At 40.6% G+C, this 27,891-nt stretch overlaps 1 protein-coding gene across 2 annotated transcripts in view; it reads right to left on the bottom strand.

Moving 5' to 3' along the window:
• Positions 1 to 27,613, bottom strand: part of C1qtnf7 (C1q and TNF related 7) — a 120,112-nt gene extending 92,499 nt beyond the window's left edge. For both annotated transcript variants that reach the window (XM_004656066.2, XM_045161370.1), the window contains exon 1: positions 27,395 to 27,613. In XM_004656066.2, coding sequence (XP_004656123.1) covers positions 27,395 to 27,407 — 13 coding nt within the window. In that variant the 5' untranslated portion in view covers positions 27,408 to 27,613. The remainder of the gene's footprint in view (positions 1 to 27,394) is intronic.
• Between the last annotated feature and the right edge of the window lie 278 nt (positions 27,614 to 27,891).

The raw sequence follows: 27,891 nt of genomic DNA on the forward strand, positions 1-27,891 counted from the left end.
TGTTTATTGAGGTCTGACTTGTTTTTGTTAAGCAACATGTAATGGCTACTTGGAAGATTCAAACAAAAAACCTAAATCATATATTATTTGAAAGATAATATAGTCGAAAGGAAAATATAAGAGAAAGGAAAAATATCAAGGAAGGGGTGAATTGAAGAAAGGAAGTAAAGAAGGAATGAGATAAAGGAAACAGAAAAAGAGAATAAAGGAGAAAAGAAAGGGAAATGGTCCTGGGGGCATGGGAGGAAATATAAAGGCAGACCCTGAAGCTCTGAGTGAGCCATGGTGTATCCATTTCCTGCATGGAATTGTGCAGGATCAGATACCTGCAACCTTACATGCTTTTATGAGTGCAGTAGCCAAGAAAACAACTAAGTCCTCAACTGTCATTAAGATTTACATTGCTAAGTACCAGATTTGGGCAGGATGCCCAGCTGTACTGATTTTCTTGGAACTGAGGGGGCTTCTGAAATGTAGGTCTTTTGTGTTAAAACTAGATTATTTAGCCAATTTGCTTGACTTTTTCTGAGACTGAGGATTTTTCTAAGGCATGTGACTTTGAGTGATAAAATCAGGAAAGTCTCTAGAACATTGGAGAAAGTTGGTTACCTTTGAGCACAACAGGAAATTTTATCTCATGTATCATGTCCTTTGAATACTGTGCAGGAAACTCTTTACTGTTACCCCACGTTCACGAGCTGGGGCCTGGGTTGTGGTGTTTTTGCTGTCATAGGAACCTTTTTTTCTATTTGTCTAGCATCCTATTATGATTTTGGTATCCTCTTTCCACTGTAATTCAAGCTGGGTTGCTGGGTATAGTGGCCTTCATATCTGTTGCCTTCTTCAGGGTGAGTTAGTGACCCTGGTTGGCCTAGTCAAGGCAAGCTACTGGACACTTCTGGTAACAATGATTAGTAGAGAATGTAACTCGAAAAGCACAGCCTTTGGGGGACAGACATTCCTTTAGATTCTAATGAGGAATTTCTTTCATTGGTCATCTTCACAATGCATGACAATCATCAGGCACAGAAGAAGCAGAGGAGTCAGGGGTGATGGAAGAAAGAAAGGTAGAGAGATATCTAAAGCCTAGTTGAGCTCCAGGAACCTGCCATGCCTGCAAGTAACATTATTCCAAGGTTTCCCAGTTACATGAACTAATTCATTTCCTTGTTTTCTTAAAGCTTCTCTGAGCTAGTGATCTGCCATATGACTGGCAGACATACATGAACTGTATCATGCTGGACTCAGTCCTGCCAGAGACATGTAGGTTGAACAATGTGTCACATGAAATTGCCAACATTCTACGTCCTTTAAGTACAGAACTTTCATTTTGCTCAATTCAACTGTCATTCTTTACATTTTCTCAGACAAGGAAGGACCTGTGGTGATAGTAACAGGTCTGAGCAGGCCAATTCCTTATTAGGACACCAAGTGGTCAAATTCAGGTTTTCATTCTAGGGCAAAGAAACATATTTATATTATTTATACTACCTCAAGATAAATCTTTTGAGATATCCTAGCTGGCATTAGGTTTTGACTCACACCCAGTTTGCAGGCATGTATGGGACAAACACCTGCTTATTTATGTCCAGGATCCCTATGCCACAGGGTATTTTGGGGAAAGAAGAAAAATGAGTATGAGATAGAACATGCTTTCAGGAATCCCCATGTCACAGGGTATTTTAGGAAGGGAAGACAGATAAATGAGTGTAAGACAGAAACTGATTTTTTGTTCTCATGTGATTATATTTTGGCAGAAGGGAGCTCCAGGCGCTGCTGGGTCAGACTTCCAAATTCACGCCAGCTTAGTTTTTCATTGACAATCAGGAGGTGCGATTCTTGCCCACAAAGGAGAGATTCTTTACCCATTCTACAGCTGCACAGCGACTGTTTTTAACTGTTTCCCATAACTCATGCATAATGTATTTATGTTGCAGCTGGGTCAGTGTGATAAGCATTCTGGGAATTTTCTTTTATCATCATCATGCCATATGCTTGTCTACTATGTAATAGAAGAATGCTTGCCCAGGAAATAGTTATTTTCCATAGTATTGCTCGGTACATGCTATAAAAGTCAAAACTGCCATGATTTGAGGAAGTTTATGGGTTATGTTTTTAGTATTTTTAGTATATGAAGTTATTTCAATACAGCATTGTCTATTAATTTTTTAAAAATATTTTTATTTCTTTCAAAGAGAAAGAGAGAGAGGTGAGGAGAGACAGAGAAAGAGAGAGACACAAAGAGTGAGTATGAGTGTGCCAGGGCCTCCTGCCACTTCAAACAAATTCCAGATGCATGTGCCACTTTGTGCACCTGGCTCTCCATGGGCATTGGGGAATTGAACCTGTGCCTTCAGGCTTTGTAGGCAAGCACCTTTACCTGCTGAGCCACCTCTCCAGCTACTTATCTGTTAATTTTGACTAATGCTGGAGAGATGACATACCTTGTTACTCTATGGATAAAACTGCATTAAAATTTCCTTGGCATAATTTGCTAAGCATTACTTTTTTCCATGAATTTTTTGCTGGCTACATGGTAGCAGACTTGAGTTTAGCAATCACCATGGCAGGATGAACAACTCTGAAAAATTCCAGCTGCTTATGACAACGTTTCTTTTTTTCCCTCACCTATTGGAGGTTATGAAACTTGCCCAAGACTGGGCAGCTAGCCAGTGAGGAAGCTGAGATTCACTCCACATATACCATGAGCACCCACCAACTGCCTAATGTGGTGAATAGACTGATTCCTCACACACACAAAAAATATTACTGAGGTGTCACTGAAGGTGCTTGAAAGTTCATACAATATCATTAGTATTCTAGAGCCAGCCAAGAGAGAACATAGCAGGCAGGAAAGAATTGAGTGCTCCCACAAGTCCTCGGTGCGTGCCTGTGAGCGTTAGGGGATATGGACAACACTGGCCAGAACAGTAGCCATAGTTGGTTCACAAGATTAATTAGGCAATGTAAATATAAAGACATTCCACGTGAAAACCAGTGTTCTCCAATTTCACTTGAGAGAGAGAAGAAACAAGGGAAAATATGAAACCAGTTTTGGATGTCTACTCTGTGCCAGGTATTCATTCTTTTATGAAAAAAAATTCTACACGGCAACCTCCAAAGAAGAGTACATCTTATTTCCATCAACCCTTGTCTGCACATGTTACATATCATTTGATATTACTGTTTCAGTGTCTAGTTCAAGATTGCTCTTTCTTTATTAGCACAGTTATGAGTTGTTCCTATAACACCGCAGATCTTCAGTGAATGTCAGTTCTCCCAGTAAATCTATGAGTTGTTACTCCATATTCATCTCCTTTTCTTATCACAGAGTTCTTGTTTATTTGGAGAGGCAATGCAATCAGACTAATACACATCTTTCCAGGCTCCCTTGTGGCCAGTGAAGACCATGTTACTCACTCACTGGACACTACAGGTGAGCAGAAGATTAATGAATGGGGTTGCCGGGAAAACAGACTCAGTTGCAGCTTTCTGTTCAGATATTGTTTCTTATAGCTTGTCATGGATCCAGAATGTAGTCACAAGACTGAGATAACATAGATGGCACAGGAGAGAATTTTAGGTCTCTAATGGCAGTATAGAGTTACCAGGGACAGAATGTTTGTGTGCTCCCAGTTTATATGTTGGAATTCTAATTCTTAATTTGATAATAATTGAAGGTAAGCCTTCAGGAGGTATTTAAGTCATGAGGATGGATCCCCCATGATTAGGGTTAGTTCCCTTATAAGAAGAGACCACAAAGCCAGGCATTGTGGTGCACACCCTTAATCCCAGCACTTTGGGAGGCACAGGTAGGAGAATCACTATGAGTTTGAGGCCACCCTAAAACTACATAGTAAATTCCAGGTCATCCTGGGCTAGAGAGAGACCCTACCTCAGAAAATAAAAACAAAAACAAAACAAAAAAGAAGAAACCTAATGACCTCTCTGCCATGTAGGCTGCAAGAAGGTGACCTTCTGCCACAAAGAGGCACACTGACACTAGACAGGAGAACTGACTGTCTCTTGGTCACCAAGTCCTCACTCTCCAAACCTGAGAATTAAATGTTTGTGGTTTAAGTCGCCAATTGATGGTTAACATCTATAATTGCTCAGACTACAACAGAAGCCATTTCTCCAGCCTTTGACTGCATTTCTGCTCTCCATGTTTATTGCTTTTTAGGTGAGAAACTGTTTGGCCAAGGCACTGAGGTTGATTTCTATTGAACAAAATCAATCACGTTCCTTAACTTCACAGCTCCCCTTCATATTTCCATCTAAAACTCCTTAAAGAATGCTTTCAGAGTGTGTATGATGCTTCATCATTGCAAAAGATTTGGCTTCTTTTTCAGCAAATTTCTTGGACAAGTTTAGTTTTCCTTTTAGATGAAGCATCATTTGGCTACAGTATGACAATATTCTGCTTGGTCAAAATGCCAATTAAACACATCTCTTTCTCTCCAATTTGCAATCATAGCCTGTGGAAACAGCCCCACCTGGCTGAAAGACTGGGCTGTGCTTGAACTTGCCAACCATAGAAATATCAGACAAAGAAAAAAAAAAAAAAATCAGAACTCTATATCAACAAATAACATCCGAGAGAAGAAATATGACCAAAGATTACTGATGATTCTGTAAGGTCCACATGTTTAGTCTTGTAACTATAGCAATAAAGTTTGGTAGAAAAAGTATAAATTTCAAGACAAAATACTCAGTTTCAAATTTCTACTAAATCCCCTATTAGGTGAATAATTTGGGGCAAATATTTTCCTCTTCTCAGGATTTAGTTGTCATACTGCCCCATGATGATGAAGATGGTGATAATGTCATTTACTGACATAGAGTTGATGTAAAGAGTAAGCACAGTGTATATGAAAGCACTCTGTGTAATGAAATAGTATATACATTGTTTTATCACTGAAGTGAAAAGGTATACATGAAGCCATCGGGAAGGGACACATGGTCTAGAGGTGTGAGCTGAGCTGCTAAAGGATATACTGGTTGTAAATGCTTCCTTGAAGTTTAGTAAGGAAGACCTGTCATAGCTAAATTATTTCTTGTAAGCACAAGTGCCAATCGTTAAGGGCCTTTGTGTTAAGAAAGAAGAAAAGCATTACTTTTCATTTTTATTATTATCATCGTGTTTGTGTTTTATTACATTAATAGGAGATGTGAAGCTTTATCCACAAATCCTGTGAGTATATTACGTTTATATTTTTGTCTCTGCATGCCAAGTTGGTAGGATGGTATATTGGAGGCATATCAGACCAGGAATGCTGATGAGGGTAAAGGGAGTGATGGTGTGGCCCGGTTTAGGAGAGGTCTACAATGTGAAGTTAGCTCATTAGTCATTCACAAAAATGTGCAAGTCTTTGTAAAGAAATGTTAAGGAGACCTAGGTCTGTTCATCTGAAGAGAGGAAAAGGGTAGGGACCTAGCCACTGAGGGCTTCCTACGGCACACACAGGTAGTAAATATTGTGCCCCATGCTAGCAGCACTATAACATGTAGGTGCTGTGTCCAGATGAGCACAATGGGGAGAAGAGAGGTCAAGAGACTTGCACAAAGCCATCCAGCTGGATCAGAACCCAAGTATTCTGGCTTCTATTCTCTGTACTTTACCATGATGTTGTTGTCCCTTGAGGGAAGGAAACGTGCAGAGCCTGTGTCAGGCAGCTGGTTTGTGATTTTTGAGAGCTCAAAGAGTTCGTGCATTTTCTTGGGAGAAGCCTAAAGCACTGCTGAGGATCTTTTTGGCTTTCAGGGAATTAAACACAACTATTTATTCATACACAGCAATGTCTCTTTTTGGTCTAATGTGAGATTTAGGGATTTGGTATGACATCTGGAACTTATTTATGCCATTTGGGCTTTGCAACTCAATATTAAATTCTTACAATGAAACAGGCAAGGAAGTCCGAGTAGACCATATTCCTGAAATCTGACTACCCAGGGCATGTGCCTGAGAACTGGGCTTTTAATGTCTGACTGAAATATTGCTTGGAATAGCCTGAGTTATTCTAACCCCCAAACACAACTCATATCTGGAATCAGTTTCACCCTCTACACATGGCAGTGGAAGGAGCTATATTTCAGGTTATCCCCCCTCCCAGGTAATTTGTTAGCCTATGCTGAGATTGTTTCACAAAGATGGCTAGAAGAGCATCACCCTGGTATTTCTTTTTCTCTTTCTTTCTTTCTTTCTTTCTTTCTTTCTTTCTTTCTTTCTTTCTTTCTTTCTTCTTTCTTTCTTTCTTTTTTTTTCAAGGTAGGGTCTCACTCTAGCTCAGGCTGACCTGGAATTCACTCTAGTCTTAGGGTGGCCTCTAACAGCAATCCTCCTACCTCTGCCTCCCAAGTGCTGGGATTAAAGTTGTGAGCCATCACACCTGGCCTTTTTTTTTTTTTTTTTAATATATTTATTTATTTGACAGAGAAAGAGGGAGGGGGAGAGAGAGAGAGAGAGAATATGAGCGTGCCAGGGCCTCCAGCCACTGCAAAGGAACTCCAGGCTTGTGTGCCCCCTTTGTGCAGCTGGCTAATGTGGTTCCTGGGGAATCGAACCTGAGTCCTTTGGCTTTGCAGGCAAATGCCTTAACTGCTAAGCCGTCCCTCCAGTCCTGCCCTGGCATTGTACAATTCTGATACTTGGGACAGCCTCATTGTAATAAACTGGCTTTTCTCCTTTAAACTCTTTTTCTAAGATATTTGTTAAAGTGAAGAAAGTGGCTAACAGAGAGATACTTTTAGTTTGTGAGGAATATTTTTCTCTATAATCAGTTTATACTTGCTCTTCACCCACCTTTTCTATAATACTAAAAACACCCATATAAACTAAAATAGATCTTTTGACATTAAATTGTTTTCAAAATATTTCATTTATTTATTTGAGAGAGAGAGTGGAGAAAGATGGAGAAAGAGAGAGAGAGGGAGGGAGAGAGAGAGAGAGAGAGAGGAAGAGGGAGAATGGGTTCACCACAGTCTCTAGGAGCATACTCCACCTTGTGCATCTGGCTTATGTGGGTACTGGGGATTAGAACCTGGGTCCTTTGGCTCCAGAGGCAAGCACCTTGATCACTAAGCCATCTCTCCAGCCTGACATTATAATTTTTTTTTTTTTTTTGGTTTTTCAAGGTAGGGTCTCACTTTAGCCCAGGCTGACCCGGAACTCACTATGTAGTCTCAGGGTGGCCTTGAACTCATGACAATCCTTCTACCTCTGCCTCCCGAGTGCTGGGATTAAAGGCATGCACCACCACACCCAGCTGACATTATAATTTTTAATGGCTGTAGTCATTGCATTTAGTGGCTCTATGTGTGTGCCATAATTTCTTTAGTGCTGCTCTAATTTTTGATATTTAAATTGTTTCCACATGTTAGAGTAATAAAATGACTTGTAATACACATTCTTGTAGTGAAATTTCTGTGCATGTATGTGATTATTTCTTTAGGGTAAATTTTAAGACATGTAAAGAGATGAATTTTGTTTTAAAGAGTTTCATATATATTTCCAAATTTAGTTCCAGGAAAGTTGTAATAATAAACTGTCTTTCCTACAGAATTTGAATCTCCTCATTCTATTCTAGAGCCTGAGCATGAGATGGCAGTGAGTGGTGACAGATCATGTCCAAAGAACATGAGCAAGATGTTGGAACTGAGGGCATAATGGGGAACAATCAAAATAGGGCTTAAACGTGGTAAATTGCTGTTGTAAAGGGGAATTAACCGTATCTTCATATGCTTTAAAGACTGCCCTGTGGAAGGTGGGTGACTGTATTCTGTGTTGTGGCCAAGGATAGAACTAAGATCAATTTTTAGATGTTCCAGAAAGTCTGAGTTACATGGGTGACTTGTTCTGCTAAATGAAATCAGCCAGAAGCAGAGAGACAAATGCTACTTGTTCTCAATCATAAATAGAGGTAGGAAAGCTGATATCATGAACATGGAAAGTCGAGTCATACTTAACAGCAGCTGGGACAGGAAGAGAGGAGAGGGAACTGAGGGAGGTTGATAATCGGTAAAAATGGATAGGCTAATTCTAGCACTCTATAGAGGACAGTAGAGTGAATGTAGCTAACAGTGTATTGTGTACTCCAGAGTAGCTAGAAAAAACTTTTTTTTTTTTTGTTCTCTCCATGTTTTCTCTCATAGAGAGATGAATGCTGCTGCTCAGCTTGGTTTCTCCCTTTTATTCAGTCCAGACACCCAGTCTGTGCAATGCCACCTACAGTTAGGGTAGGTTTTCCTACCTTAGTTAACCTAATCCAGAACCTCCCTCACAAACATGCCCAGAGATTTGTTTCCATGGTGATTTGTTCCTGTTGTCTCACAACTGGTGATGTGGGGTTACTATTACATATAATTCCTTTGGGCAATTAGGGTACTGGGTAGGACTATGTAGCCACTGTTTTGGGGTATGTGTGGAGACACATGACTCTGATTTCTCAAGTCTTCATCTAGTCCACTGTATTCATTTGAATCTCCTGTCTGGCTCTACATTGCTTAATGACCCCAGTCACTTCTGTGTTAATTCCCTGCTTTGAGTAAATGTTATAACCCACCATTTCCATGAATCCTTATATTTCTGTTACTATTCCAACATAATTGAGGTCACATGGCTAAGAAGTAACCAGAGTTTTTATTTGGGCTCCTTAGTGAAAACTTCTTGAATTTCTATAACCTCTAAGCCTCTATGAACGTTACCGTCCTAAAAACAAGTCCTGGCTAAGATATTCCTAATGTATTAATCTTTATAGGCTTCTCTGATAACTACAACATCCAGTGGGGATTAATGTGCATATATGACTTGATATAGGATAAGGAAAAAAATTGCCTGAAGAAAATCATTCCTTAAGTATTAGCACCATTCCAGTGAGCCCTTCACATATTATGGTTTCTACTTTGGGGTCCATAATTTAAATTTATGTCTTGCCACATTGGGAAAATATCTCATTTTTCTTTTACTATCTTTATTCCCTCCTCAACATCTTCCTGAGGTCACATTTGTGTAGAGTGCAGCCTCCTTTATTGCGTGTTCTCTCCTGGAAGATTTCCTGGAATCCATTCAATGTCCTGATGCCATTTCCACATCAAAGGACATGGGGATTTAGTTCCCTCCACATGAGGCAGAGCCAGGCAGCCCAAAGTCACTGCTTCATATTCATAGCTTTCCCATATCCAGGACAGAGCACAACACAGCTCAAATGACACTCAGAGCCTCCCAACAGCCTTGACCTTAGAGAGCCATGGAATGCTGAAGGAAGGCCCCCATCTGGCCTCCTCTTTCCAGCCCCTCCCCCACACTGCAGTGGCTGGCTTGATCTTCCTCAACTCTGCTTCCCACATGTCTCTCCTTCATGCTGAAGCCTTTGATGGCTTCCAATTTCTTTCAGAATAAAGTCAGAATTGCATCCCTTGTATTTTCAACTTTTCACCAATTGAATCCTTATCTAATTTCTGTCTGTCTCTCTAACACACACACACACACACACACACACACACGTTTATCTCAATACTTCCAGAACATTTCTTTCAGACCAAACAATGCTACTTGGTTTCCATCAGAGATTACATGGGCAAGTCTTTCCTTCCCTGCTCCTGATGATCTCTGTGAGTCCTTTTGTTCCTTTACAGCTCTTCTCTCCTATGAAGTCTGACACCCTGGAGCTTCATTTTCCTCCAGTTGTAAAGCAAATTTTGATGAGCAGTGGATGTATACAGCAGCCTTCCACCAACGTCCCTTCCACAACCAGTATGGAGGAGGCCATGGTGCCTCTTATCAAATCTGCAAGAATCACGGTATGCCTAAAAGAAGTTTTGAACTCACATGAAAGACCTGTTTCTACTTTCCTAGGGTTTGAATGAATCAGGGCTTATATAATCACTGTGTAGTCTTTTTGCTGTTGTTACCTTTTAAGATTTATTTATTCAGAGATTCAAACACATTTGGGGCAAATAAGAATTTCAATTTGCTATACCAACTCTGGTCTTAACCCCTATGCTGGCCATATCTACTTATTTCATCTTCTTCAGCATCTTTTTTTTTTTTTTTTTTTTTTTTTGTAAGAAAGACACCAGTCTTGAAAGGGTAACATGATCCAATGTAGCCCAGCACCCAGTTAGAATTAGGACACCAAGGACCAGGCTCATCAGATGCCTGCATTTCCTTTTCTCTGATGACTTTGGTAATCAAGTAGGAACGTCATGGACAGCAACCTTGGCCAAATTACCACAATTTGGTCTGCACCATGAGCTCTACCTGAGATGGTTGTGTTTTGTGGGTGTGACACATGACTTCTCTTAATTTTTTAAAAAATATTTTATTTTTGTTTATTTTTGCTTATGAGAGAGAGAGAGAGAGAGAGAGAACGGGTGTGCCAGGGCCTCCAGCTACTACAAATGAACTCCAGGTGCATGCGATCCCGGTACATTTGGTGTCCTGGGGAATTAAACAAGAGCTTTTTGGCTTTACAGGCAAATGTCTTAACTGCTAAACCATCCTTCCAGCCCAACTTCTCTTAAATTTTTGTTAGAATTATTTTTGAAGAAAAATTAAAAATATGAGCTGAAAAAGAAGTGATTGGGCTGGAGAGATTGCTTAGTGGTTAAGGGGCTTGCTTGCAAAGCCAAAGGACCCAGGATCAATTCTAGACTATCCATGTAAAGCCAGATGCACAAGGTGGCACATGTGTTTGGAGTTCATTTGCAGTGGCTAGAGGCCTGGTGCACCCATTCTCTCTCTCTCAAATAAATAAATAAGGTATTAAAAAAGAAGTAATTATCCTCTAGCAGTTTCAGAGTTTCTGGTCTGATGTTAAGGTCTTTAATCCATTTGGACTTAATTCTTGTGCATGGAGAGAGAGAAGAATCTATTTTCATCCTTCTGCAGATATATATCCAGTTTTCAAAACACCATTTGCTGAAGAGGCTGTCTCTTTTCCAATGAGTATTTTTGGCATTTTTATCGAATATCAGGTGGCTATAGCTACTTGGGCTTACATCTGGGTCCTCTATTCTGTTCCACTGATCTACATGTCTGTTTTTGTGCCAGTACCATGCTGTTTTTGTTACTATGGCTCTGTAGTATAGGTTAAAATCAGGTATGGTGATACCACCAGCCTCTTTTTTGTTGCTCAGTATTATTTTAGATATTCGAGTTTTTTTGTGATTCCAAGTGAATTTTTGGATTGTTTTTTCTATTTCCATGAAGAAAGCCTTTGGAATTTTGATAGGGATTGCATTAAATGTGTAGATTGCTTTAGGTAAGATTGCCATTTTCACAATATTGATTCTTCCAATCCAGGAACAAGGGATGTTTCTCCACTTTCTAGTGTCTTCTGCAATTTCTCGCTTGAGTGTTTTAAAGTTCTCATTGTATAGATTCTTTACTTCCTTGGTTAGGTTTATTCCAAGGTACTTTATTTTTTCTGATGCAATTGTGAATGGGAGTGATTCTCTGATTTCATCCTCTGTGTGTTTGTTGTTAGCATATATGAAGGTTACTGATTTCTGTGTATTTATTTTGTATCCTGCTACATTGCTGTAGGTTTTGATCAGCTCTAACAGCTTGCTAGTAGAGTCTTTAGGGTCCTTTATGTATAGAATCATGTCATCTGCAAATAATGATAACTTGATTTCTTAGGAAAAAGTAGGGGAAACCCTTCAACATATTGGTCTTGGCAAAGACTTTCTGAATACAACCCCAATTGCTCAAGCAATAAAACCACAGATTAACCACTGGGACCTAATGAAATTACAAAGATTTTGCACCGCAAAGGACACAGTGAAAAAAGCAAAGAGGCAACCTACAGAATGGGAAAAAATCTTCGCCAGCTATATATCTGATAAAGGATTAATATCTAAGATATACAAAAAACTCAAAAAGTTAAATAATAAGGAATCAAACAAGCCAATCAAAAAATGGGCTATGGAGCTAAATAGAGAGTTCTCAAAGGAAGAAATACGAATGTCATATAAGCATCTAAAAAAATGTTCTACGTTACTAGTCACCAGGGAAATGCAGATTAAAACTACATTGAGATTCCATCTCACTCCTGTCAGACTGGCCACCATCATGAAAACAAATGATCATAAATGTTGGCGGGATGTGGAAAAACAGGAACCCTTCTGCACTGCTGGTGGGAATGCAATCTGGTCCAGCCATTGTGGAAAACAGTGTGGAGGTTCCTAAAACAGCTAGAGATTGATCTGACCCAGCTATAGCACTCCTAGGCATATATCCAAAGGACTCATCTCATTTCCTTAGAAGTACGTGCTCAACCATGTTTATTGCTGCTCAATTTATAATAGCTGGGAAATGGAACCAGCCTAGATGTCCCTCAACAGATGAGTGGATAATGAAGATGTGGCACATTTATACAATGGAGTTCTACTCAGCGGTAAAGAAAAATGAAGTTATGAAATTTGCAGAAAAATGGATGGATCTGGAAAGTATTATACTAAGTGAGGTAACCCAGACCCAGAAAGCCAAGCGCCACATGTTCTCTCTCATATGTGGATCCTAGCTACAGATGACTGGGCTTCTGCATGAGAATGAAAATACTTAGTAGCCAGTAAGTTGAAAAGGAGACATAAAGGGTAGAGAAAGGAAGGGAGGAGGATACTTAATAGGTTGATATTGTATATATGTAATTACAATGATTGTAATGGGGAGGTAATATGATGGAGAATGGAATTTCAAATGGGAAAGTGTGGGGGTGGGGAGGGAGGGAATTACCATGGGATATATTGTATAATCATGGAAAATGTTAATAAAAATTAAAAAAAAGAAGTAATTAACCAATATTCCATTTTATGGGCATGTTGGCATTTTTTCTGTCCAAAATAAACAGTATTATGGTCTTTCCAAAATTATTTTCAAAGAACATAACTTTGTTCTGAAATGAAGTTGTACTCCAGATTTTTCTAAATATAGCCTGAAAATATTTTTTTTTTTAATTTAAAAGACAACATAAAATGCCACCCATTTTTTTTTTTCCAAGAGAACATTGATTCAGCAATTTCCAGGATTTGAAGCTTTTCTATTGGAAACAAAGTGATACTTTGCTCACTGCCCTCTCAATGCTAATGCTAATCCATACTCATCTCTATACTCTAGGCCAAATGGAGATGGTTTCACTGATACAGCTCAAACAGATATAGGACCACTGACACACTCAAAATGGAGCTGCAACTATTTGGAGCTAATACTGCATTTTTATTAGATTTAATATTTCTCTGTGTTGATATTTCGAAAATCAAAGCAGCCCTCCAAATCATATACACTGGGAGACGGTAGGAGGAAAATATAGCTTGCAAATGGACACAAATCAGTTTTCAGAGCAACCAGCAGCTACGGAGATTTGGTTTCCACAAGAAGGCCAAATGAGCTGGCACATGGGATGCTCCAGCAGGCAGAAGTTAGCAGGGACCACATGTCCAGGGAGGAAGAAGTGGGTAGATGGTGGATGTGAAGGATGCTTAGAGAAGTGAAATCTGCCAAACTCCAACTGCCCAGACCTCAGGACTCTGTATTGCATTGTTTCTGACCTGGGTTAGTTCTGAGAAGTCCCAGTTCTGGCTTCCCCTGCATCACCCTCCTGGGCATCTGTGTCCCTGATAGCAAGGACCTTACACCCTTCTACTTCTCTCTGTAATGATTTTTGTCTTTGCTCAAGTCCTCCCTTCTGTAACCTAAAGAGAGAGCTACAAACTCAGATACTTCATCTCCTCATTCAGAGGTCCTTGTGCTTGGCATGTCTTTCAGGGCACTGTTTTTGAGATTTTCAGGTTATAAAAGGAAGCTCATAGATTTCCAAGGATTGAGTTGTGCTTTACACCCACAGTGGCAGAATTAAGAGACTGTGGGCTTTGTGGGTCATATAAACACACGCTTGAGTCCTAGTTTTGCTATTTATTGTCTTTAGGCAAATGCCTGCACTCTCTGAGTATCATTTACTCATCTGAAAATTTTCTCTGTGCGTAAAATGGAAGGTAGCCATTTCATGGGGGTTTAGTGAGGAGGAGGAGAAATAATCCATGATGCATTTGAGCCAGAAGAAAATTTAATAAACGCTAATTAAAGTGAAATACAACATGAGATGAAGTATAGGACACATTCGGTTAAGTACCTCTGATGAATCTATTGAAGTAAAGCAAACATTATTACCATTTTTAAAAATTTAAATTGCAAACTTAAGAGTTTTTAAAACTTGTTTTGGCTGAAACATGCTGAATCTCCAATGTTCTAAGAGTTGGTCATAGTCTAAAAATAAATTATGTTGTTTTTGCTAATTCCTTAAGCTCTCTTCTCTTGGCCCCATGGTTCCATGTTTGTTGAAGGAATAAGCCACCCTTGCTGTAGACCTTTCCTAGCCACCCACTCCTTCCTTTCACAGTATGACTTGTATTTTTTCAAATCTAAAAGGACTCTGCTGAGGCTTGAATGTAACTGTGTACCTCATACCTTGGGCACAGCATGCACCCTTGGGAACTCTGCAGCTTTCCACATCATTGGCAGTCATTTCCTCTAAAATAGCAGTTCTCCCAGTTGGCCTTATATTAGAATTATACCCTGAGGCAGGTTCTCCAATACCCCATAGAGACTGACTGAGGCCTTTAGAACCCCACAGTGGCTACCATAATCCCACTGAGGAGGGCTTCTAGGGCAACAGGAGCTTGGGTAAGGGAACAATAGTATATAACCTCTGTGTGTGTGTATATAAATAATATATATATATATATATATGAAATGCATATATACATATATTTATATATATATATGTAGAGAGAGAGAGTTTAATTTAAAAATTAAATTTAAATTTGAAATAGGGGTGGTGGTGCATATGCCTTTAATTCCAGCACTTGGAAGGCAGAGGCAGGTGGATTACCATGAGTTTGAGGCCACCCTCAGACTACATAGTGAATTTCAGGTCAGCCTGGGCTACAGTGAAACCCTAGCTCAAAAACCAAATAAATAAATAGATATAAAAATAAATTTAAATTAAAAATATAAATAACTAAGAACTCTATCCCCCCCACCCCAAATACCATATGTCTGTCTCCCACACTGCAGAGGTTCTGATGTAATGGTAGGAGGATACAGCCTGTACTTTGAAGCTTTTCCAGACTTCCTTGCTGATTTTTGAGTCTCAGTTGGGATTCAGACTGCAATTGAAATGCCCATCCCCTTCAATTATATGATATTGTCACACACTGTTTCACTCTTTGCCAAACACGTCTGTATCTGTTTCACGATTGCACTCTAACCTTGTTTTGAATATTGTTTTGTTGTAGCAAAGAAAAGCCCTTAAGTTAGTTTATTCTTGGAATTGTTGCTGTGGTATTGCATAAGGGACCTGCAAAACATTGTCAACTAGTGCCCTTATTGAAGCATGTCCACAGTGATGGCACTGGAGGGAGAGGAGATGATAGGAAGAAGAAAGAAAATCTGATGCTCTATGATTCAACTATCACTCTGCATATTTGATAACTTCTCTTCAATTCCATTTTGATAGTAGGAACAGAAAATTAGGGCTGGAGGGACGGTTTAGCCATTAGGGCACTTGCCTAAAAAACCAAATGACCCAGCTTCAATCCCCCAGGGCCCATGTAAGCCGGATGCACAAGGTGGCATATGTGTCTGGAGTTTGTTTGCAGTGGCTACAGGCCCTGGTGCACCCATTTTTTTCTCTCCCTTTTTCTCTCTACCCACCTCTTTCTCTCAAATAAATAAATAAAAAGATAAAATTAAAAATATTTTATTCTTCTGTCTATGTGTATGTGAGTGTATGTGTATGATATGCATGTTTTCATGTGCCACCAAGTACATAGCGAGGTCAGAGGACAACCTTGGGGTGTTGGTCCTCTCCTTCCACCTGTTTAAGATTGGTTGTCTCTTGCTTGCTACTGGGAAAGCCAAACTAGGTGGTCTATAAGCTTCTGGTTTCTCCTAACTCTGCCTCAAATTACTGGACTCCATTGCCGTACATGCCTTGGGATTGCAGGTGTCTGCCACTTTGTGCCTGGCTTTACACAAGTGTGGTGCGAATATCCAAACTAGAAAAGTTAAGAGCTGACATTTCCCCTCAGGTTGAGAGGTGCTTCAAGGCCAGCCTTACTTGTGATGCCTTTCTGGATTAAAATCCTAAGTAGTTTACTTCTGAAGAACAGATATCAGGCTACAGTGTCTCAGAGGGAAGGGGAGAGGCTGGAGTAGGGCAATGAAGGGCCAAACAAGTCAGCATCTTTGGGGTAAATTGGGAAAGAATTGAGAAGAGCCTTTCCCTCCTTCCTGTACTTGTTCTGTCCTCCTGGAAACCACCCAGTGGCAGCAAGAACCTACAAGCAGTGAGCTTTCTGATTAACCAAGGCTTACAGATTTTCTTTAGTGATACCATGGCAACCGCTTCAACATAAATTACCCTTGTTTTACGACTTGTATTCTTTGCCACATAAAACCACTCTTTAAATATAGGATCTGAGAAAGGTTCTAATACAACACAGCACGGGGTATTCAAGGAGAGATTACTGGACTGCTGGAAATAAAACTGAGATGTGGGGACAGGATCTGGTGAGGGCAAAAGGAAAGAAATTCATTTCCTTTCCTTTTCATTTCCTTTCCTTTGGCCCTTCACCCCAGCACACCACAGAACACACAGATCACTTCCGGTCTGAAAAGGCTCATGTTTGGCTGCCAAGAAGTGAAATCTCACCCTCATTTTAACCAGGTTCATTCTTGCAGTTCACATATTTTGTTCCTCTTCCTCTTAATGGACCTCATCTTAAGTTTCTTTCAATTGTCTATTTTGTTTGTTTCTTTCAAACTGCCTGAAATAATATGTAGGAGCCAGTTAGCCTTCATGGAGTTTCCAGGCCCTTCAGTTAGCCGAGATTTAGCATAAGTACAAACAAACAAACAAAGGTCAAGTTCAGACTAGAGTGGGAGGCACTGAGGAGATGGGAGAAGGGGAAAGAGTGAGAAAAACAGAAGAAAGTGTGAAGAAAGAGTTACCAGAAAGCAAGAACATATGGCATGAAAGGCACATAGTTCAATGGATGGGGGAGAGAGGAGGCGATGGCTGAATGAGGTGGGAAGTCAAGTGAGAAATGGATGGAATTACAGACTGGAAAAGGGGGAACTGCAAGAGAGCCCAATTTTCTTCAGAAGGGGTATAAGGATATTGAGACTAAAGTTGCCAAGAGAGGGTAGTAAAATCATCATTAGTTCACCTGGCTGTCTACTTCTGAGGGAAAGAGACAGGCATTTATAATTTATTTGCAAGCAGAAATACAGAGAGAGAGAGAAGAGAATATGGATGTGCTAGGGCCTCTAGCCACTGAAAACTAACTCCAGACATATGAGCTACTTTGTGCATCTGTCTTATATGGGTACTGTGAAATTGAACCCTCGGTTGTTAGGCTCTGGAAGCAAATGACTTAATAGCTAAACAATCTTTCCAGCCCCAATAATATATATTTTAAACTTTGCCCTTTGTTTTTCTATAGCCAAAGACATAGGATACCAGCTCCCCTGGCCAGCAGATATAGACTCATGGGGCTGGCCCTTCTATCTTGAGGCTTTAGGTCTCATAGAGCACCAGGCTAACCATGTGCTGTGGAGCTTTGCAGACAGCTGTTCCTTCGGTGGGGGATGTTTACATGCATGTGTCTGCAGCTTTAGTTAGATTTGCTGTGTAGCAACAGCTCTTGGAATTTCTCACACAGAAAGAAAATGGAAAGTCATTTTTATCTCTCTAGATAATGGTAAATTGAACCTTATAAAGTTTCATTTCTGTAGGCCAAACACAGAGTATTTTATACTTTTTTGAAGCAAGATCTCATTCTTCTAGCCCATGATGACATGAAACTCACTCTGAAGCCCAGACTGGCCTCAAATTTACAGTGATCATCCTATATAAGTATTTTTAAGTAGGGATATGTTTTATAAAAAGTTGAATTGAAAATCTGAATATCTGGCGCTGCTGAGCTATCCCCATTCAGGCAAAACATGGCTTCTCAGCCCTCTGATGTCTCTCCACACAGAATATTCCTATGCAGCTTCTGTTAGCCTTGTAGACTTAGGACTGTACCTCCTAACTTAGTGGGTGGCTAATGCTTTAATGATAAAATACCCCTGAGAAATAGTTGCAATTTCTTTCATGATCCAAAGCATGAGGGCAACAATATTGAACCGTGTATCCAAATGAAAAACTTCAACCCTTCTAAACTAAGTAGTCAGGGACACTTCTGTCTAAGTCTGTGACCTCCACTGGACACCCAAAACCATAATATTGACTTCACTCTATATTTTTATTTCCTATACATACATTCCTATCATCATGCTCAATTTATAAGCTAGGCACAGTAATAGAAAAGCAAGAGACTAATAACAACTTGTGAAATAGAAAAATTATACTACAATAAAAATTTGTACTTTGAAATGAATGTTGAATACAATAAGGGTAACTTGAATATCTACAGTGTAAAATGAGAACACTTTCTCTGATAGCTGGATGGGCTACCAAATGACTTACATACTGGTAGAGTATACAGAATGTATACTCTAGACAAAGGAACAATTCCCAACCCAGGCAGGAGAGCAGAACACTGTGAGGTTTCATTACATTATTCATACTGCTATACAATTTTAAGCTTATTATTTCCTTATGGGATTTAATATTTTTTGTGCTTTTTTGAGGTAGGGTATCACTCTAGCTCGGGCAGACCTGGAAATCACTCTGTAGTCTCAGGGTGGCCTCGAACTCATGGCAATCCTCCTACTTCTGCATCCCGAGTGCTGGGATTAAAGGTGTGAGCCACCACGCCTGGTGGAATTTAATCTTTTCAGACCAGAGAAGACTACAGAATGTGGGTGGCTTGCAGTGAAGCTTCCCATAAGGCTGCATGGCTGCAGTCCAAGTCAGCCAGGGAGAGCCACTTTGGATTTGGCTTGTCATGCTGACAATGGCTTAGGTGTATGTTCACTTTGGCTACAGCTCTTTTCTTGGCATGCTTGAATTCTCATGCAGGTCCATTCACTGATTCCTAGTATGTTTACTTTCCTCTTGGTTGTACTTTCATTTTAAATCTCAAATTAGGTGTTAATTTGTCTAGAGAGAAGAAATCCCTAGGGAAAAAGAGGCCAAGGTGAAGACTGGCCAGCCTAAAGGATGAGGCTCCAATCAACAACTACCATCTGTCCTTCCCCTTCCAGACTAATTTCATTGTGTGATTCTATGTCTCAGTACTTTCAATAAACAAGTAGAATAGATATACAGCAGTACCATTCTCAAGGCTGAATAAACAGATCAGAGTTCAAATTACACTCATCATTACACAACCAGAAACAGTTAGGCTGAGGCTAACATACAAAAAGATCAAGATCCCAGGATCCTAAGTTTTTTCATGTTGTGTGTTTAACATTAACTAAGAAAAGACAGAGTCATGACATGGTTAAAAACAATTCTATAAACACGTTTAAGGATTAATCTGTATGATTTAGTTGATTTATATACTAGATGGGCCTATTTGTTCAAACTTAGCATCAGCAGGATAGGGCCTTTAAGTCATAGAGTCCAACAGTTTCCTTGTACTGCGTACATTTGATTTTCCTTGAGAGGCCATTGACCATTGTGTTCTTTTTTTCATTTTTTGTTTTATTTTCATTTATTTCAGAGTGAGAGAGAGAGGGAGAGAGAGATTGAAGAAGAGAGAAAGAGAGAGAGAGAATGGGTGCGCCAGAGCCTCCAGCCACTGCAAAGGAACTCCAGATGCATGAGCCCCCTTGTGCATCTGGCTAATGTGGGTCCTGGGGAATAGAGCCTTGAACCAGGGTCCTTAGACTTCACAGGCAAGAATTTAGCTGCTAAGCCATCTCTCCAGTCCAGACCATTGTGTTCTTTATGCTGATGGGGTTCACTTCTTTCTCAGTGCAGAGTTCATTGGTAGCAACTCTCTAGGCCAGGACAGAGAGGTGGATTTGGGATCTGGAGGTGCAGGCTGGATGTCTGGCTAAGGTGCATATACTCAGCCCAGATGAGCCAGGGCATTGGGATGCATCCTTCCAATAAGTAATCAGAGATCCTGGGAGAGGTAGGGAAGGCCAATGATGACATAGGGAAGAGGGCTTTCTCTTGCTACATCTAAAAGCAAAGCAAGGACTAATCATGAGTTGTGAATGACCATATTCTGGGATAATTAAAAGCTGTCTAGTGACCAGTGATGTTTTGTGAAAGGGGTGGTTTATCAAGTTTTGTTGCTGCTGCCATTAGAGCTGAAAGTAAGGCCTCTAGCTTGGATCCCTTTTAGATACCAGCACACCTCAGACTCAAGGTCAAATTGAGGGTAAATAGTCCTTGTTGTTAGAGATAAGAACCTGGTGTATAATGTGCCTTCAAGATACAAAAGTTTTTCCTTGCATCTCTAGATTACGTTGGAATCACAATGTTGTCATTATGTGGTAATGAGATATTTGAGACTTAATAATTTTATATGGTTTGATATAATACATAAAAGATAAGGTAATGGATTCAGATTCTTTAGACTTATGCCTAGTAGAAGCAAAGACTGTTCTAGAAACTGAGGTGTTGGCTATGCACAATAACAGATATGGAGCAAAACAGAAGGAATTAAGATGGCAAATAAGAAGGCAAGAGATAGATGCTCAAGGTTTCCCTGCTTACTCTGTTTTGCACTTTAGGACTAATGTTAAGTCCAGTGTTAAGTCTATGACAGAACACTAGAGACAGGGCCATTTACAGACAGACATTAAGTTCTGAAGGCCAAAAAGCCTCAGATCAAGAGGCCATGTTTGGAAAGGACAATCTGTGAGTTTATTTTATTATTTTATTTTAGAGAGAGAGAGAGAGAAAGAAGGGAAGATAGAGAGAATGTGCGTGTTGGGTCCTTCAGCTGCTGCGTATGAACTCTAGATGCATGTGCCACCTTGTGTATCTCGTATGCGTGGGTCCTGGGGAATTGAACCTGGGTTCTTTGGCTTTGCAGGCAAATGCCTTAACTACTAAGCCATCTGTCCAGCCCAAGGACAATCTTTATTGTGGAAGAAATGCTAGTGATGCTGAAAGTTGATAATTTAGCTGTTTTATCTCATGAGAGAAAGCAACAGAGTGTAAGCGCATGTACACACACACACATACAGAGTTCACCACATCAAGTCCCTATACAGTAGGGGTTAACACATTCACAATAGTGGAGCCCATGGCCTAAATGCCTCATATTAGACTTCACTTCCCAACACTGTTGTATTGTTTCTAACACCTGCTTTTGGGGGACACACGGAAACTACACCACCCTCTAAAAGCATATCAGAAACACAATCTTTGTTGTGTAAGAAATGAAGACATGCTAGTGACCCTGGAAGTTGATAATATTCTATGGTGAATGGGTTGATGATTCTAATATATCCCAACATCTTTTTCCTGAGATTCCACTGATGTCAAACTGTATTTTATAATGGAATAAGATAGAAAGTACTTCAAAAAAAATAAATTATTGTTGCAAGCAAATATACTTTAAAAAAAAGTCAATGAGAATAAGCTGTTTGCGGATATTAGCTATGAGTGAGGCAAATAGTGTTTTAATGAAAGCTATCTAATTTTGTCTGAAAACATCTGTTAGGGAAACTACCTCAGCTTTACGTTATTGGTAGAATATGAGGGCCTAAAATGGCATCTATTTGAGCTGTTATATAATTAGCCTTTTTAGTTAAGAGCAACTTCCCTCTCTTGAGTTAGAGGTAGAAAACAGACAAGTGTGGGCTGTAGTGTCAGCTCTACTGCCTCTGTGCACGTCCTTCGCCTTGCTGTCAGGATTGAATATCCCATGCTGCCACCTCACAGAGGAGTTATGAGGCGGAGGAGGGGGCTTTTGGGTGGTGGTTGGCTTATTTCTATATCCAGTAGAATCAGACTATGTTTACTTTGAAAAAGAATCTCCATTTAAAGTACAATTTCCTTGGAGGTGGTCACTGAAGAATTGACTAGTAAAAGCAGAACTCTGAATTGCTAGACACAAAAGAAATCCTTTCTGGGATGCTGAGTGCAGTGTTGAAAGGGTATAGGCTCTGGAGGCAGGCAGAATTTGAGACTAAATCTTGTGTCTCTTACGATTTTAAGATCATTTAAAAAAGCTGCTCAATTCTCTTGTCTAAAAAGAAGGAGGTGGTGTTAATTGAGACAATGTATATTTGTCCCTGGCACATAGCAGGCACTTAATAGAAGGACATCATTACTGTGGACATAATCAATACCACCTTGAGTACAAGCTGAGTTACTGGGAAGGAGCTGCATGGTTGTCTAGTGGTATGCATTTTCCTGATGATTACCGAACACTTAGAAGGAGTCTGACAGAGTTGGTCACTCAAAAGTTAATTCATGTGGTAATTTCATCCCCAACCTATCATTTCAAAGCCTGGCCCCTAGTATTCTCTGTTTTAAAGCTTTTACAGAGCAGGGAGAGAAGTCTAGCACTTGGGAGGCAAAGGTAGGAGGATCAGCACGAGTTCGAGACCTCCCCGCGACTCCATAGTGAATTCCAGGTCAGCCTGGACTACAGTGTGACTCTACCTTGGAAAACCAAAATAATAATAACAAAAATAATTCTTTTAAAATATTTTATTTATTTATGAGGAGAGAAAGAGTTGGAGAGAGAAAAGGAAAGAGTCAGAGAGAGACTATCGGTGCATCAGAACATCTTGTTATTGCAACTGAACTCCAAATGAATGCACCACTTTTTGCATCTGGCTTTATGTGGATACTAGGGAATCAAGCCTGGGCTGGCTGGCTTTGCAAGGAAGTGTCTTTAATAGCTGAGCCATCTCTGCAGGCCCTTGAAAACAATAAATCTGCCATTCCTTTAAAAGAGCCTCAACTCACAAGTGTGAAGTGGGGAACTACTTTTGATGGGAAATTTCCCCATATATGGAACTAGAGCATCCATGAAAAGTGTTCAGATTAACTCGCATGGCGGCATGACTTCATGACAGGGCTGCCTGGTTATGATCAGACACCAGGTTTCCACTCTTAGTGTTTTACAGTCCCCAACCAGGGTGTGAAAGCAGAATCCATAGGCTCAACAGGTCAGTGAATTGATGAGGGGACATGATCTACAGGAAAGGGGACCTACTGGGATCCTTACCTGCTAGGCAGCATCAATAATTGCTGAGATCAAAATTCTGGCATGAATTCTTGGAATAAGATTTAAGTTAAAGAAGATAAGAAAATTTGAATTATTTTTTGTTTTGAGTGTATTTCCGTGTGTGTGTGTGTGTGAAGGTGCACATGTGTGCATTCAGAGGGCCAGAGGACACCTCTGGTGTCATTCATCAGGTGCTATCCACTTTTCTTTTTCTTTTTAATTTATTTACATATGTTGAGGGCAAGACAGTCAGGTTCTCTGAGTTTTGCAAATGAATGCCCATCTGTCTTTAGGTGCATGGCTGAAAAGTTGAACTGGTGCCGTTAAACTTTATAAGCAAACCTCACCCTGCCCCACCACTCATTTTGTGACAAGGTCTCTCACTTGCCTGGAACTTGCCAAATAGGCTTGACTAAGTTTGAGACCTCATATTTTCACTTAGGGTATCATGCACTCCAGATAAGAACTGAGTTTCTCTGGGGCTCAATTTTCTTATTTATGGAATGAGTCAATCTATTATCCTGATACCTGCTTATAAGATACAGAAGAGCTGATCATACTGTGCATGCTTTAGCAGGATTCCTTGTTTCTGTCAGATGTCAAAGAATATCTTGATAAGTCTGATGATTGAAACTTTCTTTGAATTTCCATTTATTTGGAGTCTCTCTTACATTTTATATTATATCTAATTTTACATCTCATAATTGGTGCACATTTTATTTCCTGTCTCAATTGATAAATATTTGCAAGAAAAATAGTGATTTCTGCTAGCTTCTTGATTTTGCAATACATTTTACTCAGTAGGCCCTCAGGAGGCTGACCTTCTAAGTGCGAAACTACCAACAAAATTGACTTTGCTGGCTCCTCTACATCCAGTAGTTGAAAATGGGGCTAAAAAGTCAATATTCTGGGATATGAGAATCCCAGTTAGCCTTATGAAGAAGGCAATTTGTGACCTAGATGTTGAAGATGGGTGCGTTAAATCTTGGGAAACCTTATGCCCCTTAAAGACATTTGCTCTCAACTCACCAGGCAGCTCAGTGTCACTATTTCATGCACCAATTGGCTGTGGCGCTTCTTAGAAAAACAGTTTCCTGTCTAATGAGCTGGAAAACATTAGGCTCTAAGGACCCTCTCAAGGAGAGTCAGAGGACACATTAACCAACTAATATGCACAAGGTTCTGCAGCAAAAGGAACAGTGCTGAGTAGTTGGCAAAACCTGACATTTATCAAGCTTTCATGCCAAGCACTTTTAGAGTAGGCACTGATATAGATTCTCTGATGCAACCCTTACTCGTCCAGTGATGATGGATATATTTGCTATCCTCATCTAATGAATGAAAAAAAAACCTAGTATTTTAATGGGTTTAATCTCATGAAACAGTAAACAGTAGAAACAGTTAGAAGCTAGGATTTTATATCAGACATTTGTGAAGCCAGAAGCAGGGTCCTGGTCTGCTACAGTGTATATCTTTCCAGTTCCTAGATTTGTTTGCCCAGGAAACACTTTGGGCTATTCTCTTGTTAAGATCCACGAAACCTGTGCGCCATGGAACTCACCTGGGAAACAGAGGCCTGCCATTTCCACATTATTTGGTTTTTAAGAGCAACAGAGATTTTTACCCCCTGTGTCTTTGTCTGCTAGCCTGTTACTTCTTCAGTGGGACACCCTTAGCGCTCTCATGGTAAGTGGCTCATCCTCCACCGTCTAGTTCAAATGCAACTCTTTGGGAAGCTTCCTTTGATTTAAGAAGACTGGTTTGCAGTGCATTTCTTGGCATTCCTACTGCTGTTAATGTCTGGTATGTCTTTGTTAATAGTGCTCTTCTAAACACTCTGCTAAAGTGTCTGGCACACAATGGACTCTCAGTCAAGACTTATTGAATAAAACTGTGTCCCTTTCCTTGCCTCAGGGCCATTTATCCTAAAGCTTGCCAAATCCAGTCCACTGACTTGTGGCCTGTGCCTGTAGCCCAAAACCTTGAGTAAGGCTGGTGCACACCCAAAGGCCTTCAGACAAATCGCCCAGTCCTCCTGGCAGTTCAGCAGTTAACTCTCCTAGCTCAGTCCCTGGAAGAGGCTGCTACTCTCTCTCAGCCTCTCTGCAGCAAGGACGCACAATTAGCTCACACCTCTCACCGGCACCATTCTTGGGACAACCCTGACCTGAGCTTTCCAAGGAGCTGCCCAGGTTTCATTACAAAGTGCACCCCCTCCCCAATCACACTGCGCCTCCGATGAGTCATCTGGCTTGGGGTTTCGTTAACAACTCTGATCATCTTTTGTTTTTGTCTTCATCAGAGGCCTTCTTGGGCTCTGGGGTGGAGCCTGGCGGGTTTTACTTCCATAGATGCCGCCAGCCTCAGTGGGAGCCTGTGATGGGAAACCACGTCATGCCCCGCTGCGCATTTCTAGGCCACACCCGTCCCAAGGGCTCACTCAGGCGCCATGCAAATGCTGGCCATCCAGTTCTCTGGCTGTCTGTGATGAGGTCATGGGTGGGGCCCCAGAGACCCCCCTCTAGATAGGGTGGGGGCTTCCCCAGCTGGCCCTGAAGTGGGCCCATGGTGATAGTCTTGCCTGTCCAACCCAGTGCTCACTTATAGTGTTCTTCGGGCTGGCGTGGATAGAGTGGGGAAGAGGAGCTAGGAGTACGAATTGGTGGTTGTGAGTCACTTACTTCGCTAGCAGTTTTGTGTGAAGGGAGGAAACTGACATGACCACCTTGTTGCCATGAGGTGACCCACGTGCCTTCATATTTTTCTTTTCCTTTTTCCCTCCCTCTCTCCCTCCCTCCCTCCCTCCCTCTCTCCCTCTCTCCCTCTCTCTCTCTCTCTTTCTTTCCTTCTTTCTTTCCTTCCTTCCTTCCTTCCTTCCTTCCTTCCTTCCTTCCTTCCTTCCTTCCTTCCTTCCTTCCTTCCTTCCTTCCTTCCTTCCTTCCTTCCTTCCTTCCTTCCTTCCTTCCTTCCTCCCTCCCTCCCTCCCTTCCTTCTTTCTTTCTTCTTCTTCTATAATAATGTCCTCCCTCTGACTTTTGTCAAGAGACCACAACGCAGAGAAGCCAGGATAATCCCTCCTTACATAACTAGACTTCAACACAGAAGGAAAAGTTCACTTCTAGAAACAGCGACAGCTAGCACAGAAGGGTAGAACCTGTCTTAGCTCAAGAGCAGCGATTAGGCAACACCTCCCTTCACTCCCACCCCAACTAGGCTTAACTGCCTTCATTACTGCTACTTATATACCAGTGGACTTTGCCGACTGAGGTCACCTCTATGTCTCAAACCACCCAAGCTCAGTCAAACCTGCACTTTTTCTAAACTCTGCTTTGAGCCTGCTCTGTGCATGGAGGAATGAATGCAAGGTTCAGTTCACAATCTTAGCCTGCAGGAAAATTTTTCAGATCTCAGTGGATACATTTTTATTATTATTATTTTCAGCTGGAATTATGCCTTGGAAAGATAGAAATGCTGATAGCAAGTTTTCAGGTACATTAAAAAGATGCACTGAGCATCCCTAACCACACTATACTTCTCATGTGACCACAGCAAGAACACCAAGGAAGCATTTCAGGGTCCTGATCCTTAACTGTTTACAAGGCACAATTGAGAAGTCAAAGCCACCCTACTCAGATAGGGACTTCTTAGCCAACTGACTTGAGTTAATTAATATTGAGTTTAACTGCGTTTTACCTCTAAGGAGATGTATCTTTAACATTCTCCCACATTATTACAGAAAATCAAATGATTTATTTACCTTTAGAAAATATACTCTATAGAACAAATTCAAAATAAGTTACAATAGCCATTGTTGAGTGTACTTTAGGATAATACTAAGACACACGAGAAAGTTTTCTGACTTTGAAGGATTGTAGCCCTGGAAGCTGTATTGCATATAACAAGATAAGAGAACAGAGATGCCCAGACTTTGACAACAAATTAGTCCGTTATCGCATAGGAAAATGCTAGTTTCATCAGATTGGAGAGTTTTAAAGACCCCTGCATGTTTTCTAAGAGAAATAGCACTTTTCATCCTGTCAGAAATATTTCAGAGGTGCATGCGTGCAGGCGAGCTCTACTGCAGAGGTTCCCAGCCTCTGATTTATCATTTGTTGACATTCTTTTTACAAGTGCCCCCATTTCTTTACAAGTGGCTTTCTTAAGTTCTTGCAGGAAATATTTTGACAAGTTTCAAATAGGTAGGACAAAGAGGAAAACTATAGTGAAAATAGGAACTTACCTTCTCTAGGCATTGCTGGATTCAGACTTTCCCCCAAAACATGAAACTCTGTTGCTCTGGTTCTCCCATGAATTAAGAAATCATTAAAATATTCAAAACAAAAATATGTTTATTATCCAAGTATGCTCCCAAACAATGTAAAAGCTATCTTGATGAAAAGTAAAGTGCTCGTCTGAGAATGAAAATGCGTTTGAAGCTTGGAGCTCATGCTGTGGTACGAAGTTTTGCAACTGTCTTTTTCGGTTTAAACAGCCTCCCACTCCTTCTCTCAAACACTTGCCAACTTCTATAATTTAAAGCAACTGTGATCCTTCCCATAATACTCACATTTCAAAGAGCTTAATATATACACTCGTTAGGAACGAGGAGGAGTGGACAGTGGGCTTCTGCAAACCTCAGACAGACAAATGAAAAGCAAGGCTCTCAGGTATCCAAAGGAGTCTTTCTCTCTCGTAGCCATTGTGCTTAGCACCATGTTGTGCAAGTTGCTTTTGCTT

The sequence above is a fragment of the Jaculus jaculus genome, chromosome 11 (assembly GCF_020740685.1).
Source record: "Jaculus jaculus isolate mJacJac1 chromosome 11, mJacJac1.mat.Y.cur, whole genome shotgun sequence".
NCBI lineage: Eukaryota > Metazoa > Chordata > Mammalia > Rodentia > Dipodidae > Jaculus > Jaculus jaculus.